At 45.6% G+C, this 9,171-nt stretch overlaps 1 protein-coding gene across 1 annotated transcript; it reads left to right on the forward strand.

The window, feature by feature from the left end:
* Positions 1 to 2,418: 2,418 nt before the first annotated feature.
* Positions 2,419 to 3,630, forward strand: PGAP4 (post-GPI attachment to proteins GalNAc transferase 4; the record flags this gene model as incomplete). Its single annotated transcript, XM_080708717.1, has 1 exon — positions 2,419 to 3,630. The coding sequence occupies one exon, from the start codon at positions 2,419 to 2,421 to the stop codon at positions 3,628 to 3,630; it is 1,212 nt and encodes a 403-aa protein (XP_080564843.1).
* Positions 3,631 to 9,171: the final 5,541 nt, after the last annotated feature.

Raw genomic sequence — 9,171 nt, forward strand, 5'->3', positions numbered from 1 at the left:
GCCCTGAGCTCTGTTCTCAGTCCGCTTTCTCTCTGGAGCCTGGTGGGTTTTTTGTTTTTCTGGTGATGGTGTTTTCTGGCTATGAAAGGCGCTCTTTTTGTGGTAATGGAGATTGGTTGTTAGCGGGACTCTTAAGCCCCGCTTTTCTCGGTCGCCATCTTGGAAATTCCCCTCCTTCTCTGTTTCTTTTGTTGTTGTCATTTGTTTGGTACAGAGGATCGAGCCCAGGGGCATTCTACTTCTGAACTACACTATTCCTCCTCCCTTTTTTTTTTGGAGGTGCTGCAGGTTGAACCTAAGAGCTTTCTACGTCCAAGCTACACCCCCAGCCCTACCTAAAAATTGTATTTATTTATTTTTGAAACAGTCTCACTAGGTTGCTGAGATGCTCACTTCATCGCTGAGGCTGTCCTTGAACCTGAGTCTCCTATCTTAGCCTCCCAAGTACTTTAGCCCATTTAAAAAAAACATATTATTTTTTTATTTTGAAACAAGGTCTTGCTAAGTTGCTGAGGGTTTTGCTAAGTTGTGAAGACTGGTTTCCAATCCAAGATTCTGCTGTCTCAGCCTCCCAAGTTCTGAGATTGTAGATGTGTACCACCTGTAGAACTGGGATAGTGTGTCTCACCTCTAAGGTCCTCCAGTATAATTTGCTTCTGTCACTGAAGCCAGACTTACCTTGACTTCCTTGAATTATTTTGCCATCTAACTAGAGAGAGGTTTGGTTTTCTACACAACTGTAGAGGGCTGGGGAGGCTAACTGTTGTAATAATAATAGGTCTAAAATAAAACCCATTTGTGTCTGGACACGATAGTTTATGTACTGCTCACAACACAGACCACTGGAGATTGGGAGGTGAGCCGTGGGAGGGACCTCAGGTTTATGTAGTCATTGGAGGACCCAGACTCCTGCTGTCTGTGGCTCCACCCTCTGCCTCCCCTTCCTGCTCCCATTTGGCTGGCCAATTGGAATTGATAAAGTCGAGAGTATACATCTTTCAATTACTTTGCCTCAGGTTCAGGTGTCACACTTGTAATGTTGTTTACACTCAACTGGCAAATCCTACTCACATGACTCCACTTGGATCGAGGTAGGCTAGAAAATGAGGTCTCTGTGTATGTAAGAAGGGGAGAACTTGGGTATGGTAGGACTGGCAGAGTGCACCATAGCAACTCAACGGGGGCCCGGACAACCTTTCCTGCACAATAACTCACAAGTTGTACATACGTACCACGGATGTAAGGCCTTACCCTGCTTCTGAAGTGCATACTGTAAACACCATTTAGGTCTGTGTGGACCCCACTGATTTCATACTGCTTTGTCCTTTTATGTCTGTTGGTTTGTGCAAATCTCTTTTCCATCAGATCGTTAGACCCACTTACTCCTAAAATATTACTTGGATTTGAATATAGGGCATAGTCTCATGACATTTTTACTGTACATTATTTTGCTTCCTTAACATAGTTAGTATTCACAGTCCATCCCTGAGATGGTATGATTATTTCCATTTTAGAGCTGCAGAATCCGAGATGTGGAGGTGAAGTGGCTCCCCGCCAGCTGAGTAGCAGGCCTGTGCTCTGAGTCATCCCTTCTCATGACATTCCTTTCTGGGCCAGGCCTGTTTGGGATGTGCAGAAAAGACAAGTGTGTTCAGAAATTACCATGCAGTTGGCCAACAAGTTCTTACTGTATTCTTGTTCCCTAAATATGTGTATTTCTTCGATGCCAAGCCTTATTTTTTTTAAGTAGGTGTCTGTTTTAAGAACTCACATTTATGTAGCGGGTGAATAGAATAATAGAATAATAATGACCTTTCCAGTCTAGCTGGTGAAGTCTTTCTGGCTCTGTAAACTTAATTAAGCATCTCTGGGCATGGAGACTTAGTTAGATGTGCTAAGAGCCAGGCATGGTGGCATACACCAGTAATTCCAGTACTTGGAAGGCTGAGACAGAAGGATCTTAGGTTGAAGAACAGCCTCAGCAGCTCAGCAGGACCCTCAGCAACTTAGTGAGACCCTGTTTTGCAATGTAAAAAAAAAGGATCAGGAGCATAGTTTAGTAGAATGCCCCTGAGTTCAATCCCCAGTAACACACACACACACACACACACACACACACACACACACACACCTAAAACAAAATTTAAAAGAGAAAGAAATGAGAAGATGGCAGACATCACTAGCAGAGCCAACTACAGACAATTCATTTACAGAAGATACTTTAAAGTCTCTTGGAACTCTGTAGCCTCGCAACTAGAATTTCAGGTTTGGTATGTGCTGGATTTCATCCTTGGAATTTTTTTCACAGCTGTCTCTACCTTTCTCTCCTTCTTCTCCGTAGGTCTGACTTGCTCTGACTCTGACCTGAGTTTTAGGATGCTTCGTGCCTGGGATCAGACCTGACCACAAGTTGACCCCATGAGCGTGTCCACCTCTCCAGCCGCCATGCTCCTCCGGAGGCTGCGGCGGCTCTCCTGGGGCAGCACCGCCGTCCAGCTCTTCCTCCTCACGGTGGTGACGTTCGGCCTGCTGGCCCCTCTGGCCTGCCACCGGCTGCTGCACTCTTACTTCTATCTGCGCAACTGGCACCTGAACCAAATGAGCCAAGAGTTCCTGCAGCAAAGCCTCAAGGAAGGTGAGGCCGCCCTCCACTACTTCGAGGAGCTGCCCTCTGCCAATGGCTCTGTGCCCATCGTCTGGCAGGCCACACCCCGGCCCTGGCTGGTGATCACCATCATCACCGTGGACAGGCAGCCGGGCTTCCACTACGTCCTGCAGGTGGTGTCCCAGTTCCACCGGCTTCTGCAGCAGTGCGGCCCCCAGTGCGAGGGCCACCAGCTCTTCCTGTGCAACGTGGAGCGCAGCGTGAGCCACTTCGATGCCAAGCTGCTCTCCAAGTACGTCCCCGTGGCCAACCGCTACGAGGGCACTGAGGATGACTACGGCGATGACCCCTCGACCAACTCATTTGAGAAGGAGAAGCAGGACTATGTCTACTGCCTGGAGTCCTCTCTGCAGACTTACAACCCAGACTACGTGCTGATGGTGGAAGATGATGCTGTTCCGGAGGAGCAGATCTTCCCAGTCTTGGAGCACCTGCTGCGGGCTCGCTTCTCCGAGCCGCACCTCCAAGATGCCCTGTATCTAAAGCTCTATCACCCCGAGAGGCTGCAGCACTACATCAACCCGGAGCCCATGCGGATCCTGGAGTGGGTCGGCGTGGGCATGCTGCTGGGGCCCTTGCTCACCTGGATGTACATGAGGTTTGCCAGCCGTCCGGGGTTCAGCTGGCCCGTCTTGCTTTTCTTCTCACTCTACAGCATGGGGCTGGTTGAGCTGGTGGGTCGCCACTATTTCCTGGAACTGCGGCGCCTGAGTCCTTCTTTGTACAATGTGGTTCCTGCTTCTCAGTGCTGCACCCCAGCCATGCTCTTCCCTGCCCCCGCGGCCCGCCGGACCCTCACCTACCTGTCCCAGGTGTACTGTCACAAGGGCTTTGGCAAGGACATGGCGCTGTACTCGCTGCTGAGGGCCAAGGGAGAGCGGGCCTATGTGGTGGAGCCCAACTTGGTGAAACACATCGGGCTCTTCTCCAGCCTTCGGTACAACTTCCATCCCAGTCTGCTCTAAGGTGCCAAGAAATGCTTTTCTGGAATTGGCCACATCCTGAAGATTCAAAGATTGAGTTCTTTATGTAGACGTGGTTGCTTGCAGATGTTTCATTGTTTAATGTCTCTAGGAGTGAAGGCACGGGGACAGCTGAGGAACACATCGAAGTCGAGGGCCTTGACGGTGGTGCCACCCAGGTGGGGGCAGCAGGTGGCCACAGGCCCCGGCCTCTCCCCGTCCACACAGCCGCACTGCCTCATGCAGTCTGTCCCACCCATTAAGGGTGCATTTCAGTACCGGTTCTGTTCTCCAGTCGTTTGTAAGCTCTGCCTTGTGATAGAGCTTGTAACTGCCAAAAATCTGTGCACAGTGATGTGTGATCATAAGGGTAGAATTGGTGAAAAGTGAGATCCTTCTGAATAGATTTCTTTCTCAATGGGTAGGAGAATGGATGTATGTTTAGAATATATACCAAGAGAGGCAGGGCCATGTTGGCATATCCATTTGTTTCCTTGACCTGGTCTAATAAAAACTGATAAAAGCCATGTAGCGCCTGGCATCTTGGAGACAGGTGACCTAGCATCTTCTTTGCCCATGTAGATGTAGAACACTAATAGTCAACATGGTTAGTGGGAACTCTGAGGCACAGCAAGAGCTGAAGAGCTTTCTGTTTTCTTTTCTTTTCTTTCTTTTTTATTTTTTAAAAGCAGTACTAGGGATGGAACCTAGGGACATTCTACCTATGAGCTACACCCCCAGCCCCCCCTTTTTTATTCTTTATTTTAAAACAAGTCTCACTGAGTTGCAAAGGGCCTCACTAAGTAGCTGAGGCTGTCCTTGAACTGCAATCCTCCTGTCTCAGCCTCCCAAATGCTGGAATTACAAGTGTGTGCCACCACGCCCAGCTAGAATTTTCTGATTCATCAAAGTCCAATTCCTTATGTTCAATAGTGACTTAATGTAACAGAGTCATATAACCTGGGTCTCTTTTCCTTTACTGGAGACACATGAGAACAGTAGTACCTAAACTTTTAAAGTAGCTTTCTTAGCTGAGCATGGTGGCACATGCTTTTGATCCCAGTATTTGGCCTAATACTTGAGAGGCTGAGACAGGAAGATCATAGGTACAAGGTCAGCCTCAGCAACTTAATGAGGCCCTTGGCAACTTAGGGAGACCTTGTTTCACATTTTAAAATGGGGAAAAGGGCAGGGGTGCAGCTCAGAGGTAGAATGCCCCTGGGTTCAATCTCCAGTACCACAAAAAATGATAAATAAATAAATAAATAAATAAATAAATAAAGTAGCATCCTTGGGGATTAAATAAAAAGTTGGGTACGAGGTATCTAGGAACTATTTGGCTCATAGAAGACACTAAACATGTTCTTTTCTCTCTCACAATAAGCAAATAAAATTCAAGTATATTTTGGATGAAGATATTAATGATGTTATTTAGAGTGTGACCTGGGGCATGGGGCTGGCACCTATACAGCAACTGGTCCAGATCAAACACTGTTTGAATGGAGGCTGACTTTTCCTTGAAGCTGCAGTTTAGCTTTTTCATCTATCCCCATCTCCAACCAAGCCCAGAACACAAGAACTGTTCATTCAGACTGGAAATGAGCTGAGATGCCTGTTGAATGTATTCCAAGACTAGAATCTGAAAACCACTTCTCTCAAAAGTTATAAACAAATATCTCCTGGCAGTATTTATTAAACTAGTGGCCAGCAAGTCCTACTATGACTATAGACAATAATATTGGAGAGTTCAAGCCGTTGTCCAGTTTGTTTTAATGCTGGGTCCTCCCTTTGCATTTTTTTCCTTTCTTTTGTGGTACTGAGGATTGAACCCAGGGGCAGGGGCATTCTACCTCGGAGCTACACCCCCAGTCCTATTTAATTTTTTTTTTTTGAAACAGGGTTTCACTTAAGTTGTGGGGGGGAGGGCCTAGCTAAATTGCTGAGGCTGGCCTCTAACCTGCATTCCTCTTGTTGTAGCCTCCCAAGTACTGGGGTTACAGGTGTGCACCACCATGCTTTTAGCCTTCTTGCTTTTAAATTTCCACATGGAGCTTCTGTCTTGAGAACCACTGGAGAACACAGAGGAAGAATGGAGGGATCCACCATCCACACTCTAGAGATGAGCAAATTGAGATCCAGAGATGATAAAACAGGTTCACACAACAGGACAACAGTAGAGCCAGGATGGAAACATAGCTCTGATTGCCAGCCCCTATGCTTTCTTCTTAATCACTTCTATTTTATGTGGTCAGTCTTTTGTAAAATCTGATTGTAACCCAGGCTAAATAATGGCTGAAAGTCAAGAGGGTAGAAACCCACTGTTAGGTTAGTCATGGGGAAAAAAACAAGTGTTGTTATAGTGAGCTCTTTTGTACCCCCAGCAGTGCCCGAAGTGATCAGAGCTACTAGCCTTCCCAGATTCCAGTAATTTCATTCCTCTTCCCTTAGTAATTGGTTCAAGTTTTAAAACAGAACCACCTCTTAATTATATTAATGATTGTATCTCCTCCAGAAAGGTTTTTGACGGATGGAAGAGAGCCACATTAAGCTAGCCAGGCCCAAGGTGGGAGTCGCTGATGGTTTACATTTTCTGCTCTTTCTAATCCCGTTGTCCACTGCATGCAAATATCCCCTCCCATTCTGGTTGTTCCACTCTGGGTGGCTCAAGACATTCTCCCTTGTCCATTTTCTCCACCTACTTAATCTTAACAAAGGTCTTCTCTCCTTGGACATTTTCTGCAGAGACAGGATCAGTTCTGCCCTTTTATCCCTACCCACTACTAGATCCTCTTCCATTTTGTCCCTCATTCCTAGAGTCTAATTTTTTTATTCAGGCCGATGAAAGCTTTACACTAAAGCTAAAGTTTCATTTAGTCTGGAGCAAGAGACTAGAGGAAAACAGATTCCTTTCCAATACCAAGAGTCATAGTTTACCAGGAGGGTGGAGGTCTCTCACAATCTTGCTGACCTTTCAGAGTTTAAATGATAGCCAGGCGGGAGAAGATCCCTCCTGTGATGGAGTGTATGTGCATAGACATGCCACTCAAAACACAAGTGCCCCTTCCACTTCAGCTTCCTGGGAAGACTTCTGTCATTCTTTTTTCTATAGATGGATTTTCCTGATGTGGGAAATAGTATGCACCCTCCCTAACACACACACACACACACACACACACACACACACACACACAGTCCTCCGGTAGCCATTCAAGAGTACAGGCTGATGCCTGGTGTGGTGGCACATGCTTGCAACCTTGGTACTTGGGAGGCCAAGACAGAAGGATCTCAGGTTCAAATCAAGGCCAGCCTCAGTAATTTAGCAAAGGCTTCAGCAACTTAGTGAAACCTTGTTTTAAAATAAAAAATTAGATAGGGCTGGGGGTATAGCTCAGAGATAGAACATCCCTATGTTCACCCTCCTCTACCACAAAACAAACAAACAAAAAAACCCACAAACAAAACAGGCTGTTGACTACAAGTAAATATGATACATGCCACAGCAATACCAGGGCTGGCTTTTTTTCCTTCATAAAAACAAATTTGGGGGATCATGAGGGCCCTTCACCAAAATAAATTTCTTACAGCATGGTGATCGCTCTTTTTCCTGCTCCAAGTTCTAGGTCAGCTGTTTAGTGGTGGGTTTTGTGTTTAGATAATTCCCACTGGCAACAACCAGGACAATGCAACACTACCTGCAGCCCCACAGAGAAAACCCAGCCTTCCCTGAGAGAAACGCACAGGGACCTGCCCCAACACACACACTGAAAGCAAAGCCATAACAACACAGCGAAGAGCAGCCTCGTGCAGTGCTATGAAAGTCCTCTGTGCATCCCATTTCCTCTGCCCGGAATGCCTGTGAAATCAACTTTCAGAAATGGATTCTGGAACCACCTCTTACTACCTAGGCCTTGCTCTTTTTTCTTTACAACTTTCTTCTCTTGTCCGATATCTTTGTCCAGGATTCCTTTTTTCTAGGCATTTTCATTGTAGGCTCCTTTGCTATTCATCCTTAATTCATCCATTGCTTACTGGGCCTGCGGTGCTGATCTCGGTGTTGGAGACAAGAGCCATGAATGAGACAGAAGACCCCTGGCACCACAGAGCTTATGTTCTATGGGGAGAGATGGAGAGAGAAAATAATCAAAATACCAAGCATCTCAGGTATGATAAGAGCTTTGAAGGAAATGGGTAATGTGATGGGAAGAGGGGACAGGCTACTTCAGATAGGGTGGGAAGCCTATTAAAACTGAGCTCAGACATGAATTACATGGCAGGATTCAGCCAAGGGAACGACATCCCAGGTAAGTACAAAGGCCTCACAGTAGAACCAGCCTAGAATGTCCAGGGAACTGAAAAGAGGGCAGTGTGGCTAAAACTTGAGTATGCGGATGGGGTGGTAAGACATGAACTCAGAGTTTGCAGGGGTCAGATCACATCAAGCCAGGGAGCTGATAGACATGTTTAAATTATATTCTAAATTAAAGGGGGAAGTCAGGTTCTAGCAAATCGATGGATTATTCTTCCAGAGCATCAACCTCTCCATAGACTGATTCAATAATGATTTTATTTTAGTGGGGCCTATAAGAGACTTACAACATGAGAAAGTGTAGGCTACACAAGAACAGGTGGCAGATGTAGGGTCCGTCTCCCTAAACATCTCTGTTCTCTTCTTCCTATTTTTCCACCATCTTAATGCTACCCAGTTCATCATAGACTTCTGCCATCTCTTCCTTGGACCTTTTTGACAAATTCATCAGTTGCTTTTGAGTTTTTAAATCCTCAGATTGTTATCATAGGTGATTTCAGGGGGAATAAGTTTATTCTTCCCCATTTTCCTTTAGGTTGTTAGGAAAAAGACCAAGAAGATCTGTTAACATTTAAACCAAAAATTAGCCCTCCTTGCAGAATGAAGATTCATGACAATGCTGCAGTTCAGTTTCCCAGGTGACAGGCAAGCCACAACACGTGATCTTTGCAGTCCTAATACATCAAGTGCTTTTCTTCTTTTTACTTTTAGTTCTATTAAATTTCCAAACATTGTTGATATAGCCCCAAAGGTTTTCCAATAATATACAACCTAGAAAATGATACCAATTAATAAGCATTTCTCGGCAATTAATAAGCATATGATACCAATTAATGATACCAATTAATAAGTATTTCTTGGCGCACGCTTGTGATTCCCCCCCCCCGCTTGGGAGGCGGAGACAGTTGGGATAAAAAAATACAAATGATTTATATAACATAAAATTACTTGATTTTATAAAATACTGTAACTCACATATAAAAATTCCACAGTAAGAAATTCCAATTAAAATGGCTCTTTACCCAGATTAGGTTACTAATTAAATAAATTCTCTCTTGCCGGGCGTGGTGGCGCACGCTTGTTATCCCCGCGCTTGGGAGGCAGAGACAGGAGGATCGTGCAGGTTCGAAGCCAGCCGCGCGCTGGTTTAGGAGACCCTGTTTCCAAATAAAAATGTAAAAATAGGTCTGGGAGTATAGCCCGGAGGTAGAAGGGCTTCCAGGAACCCCAGTACCACC

The sequence above is a fragment of the Muscardinus avellanarius genome (assembly GCF_963383645.1).
Source record: "Muscardinus avellanarius genome assembly, chromosome: 13".
Classification (NCBI taxonomy): Eukaryota; Metazoa; Chordata; class Mammalia; order Rodentia; family Gliridae; genus Muscardinus; species Muscardinus avellanarius.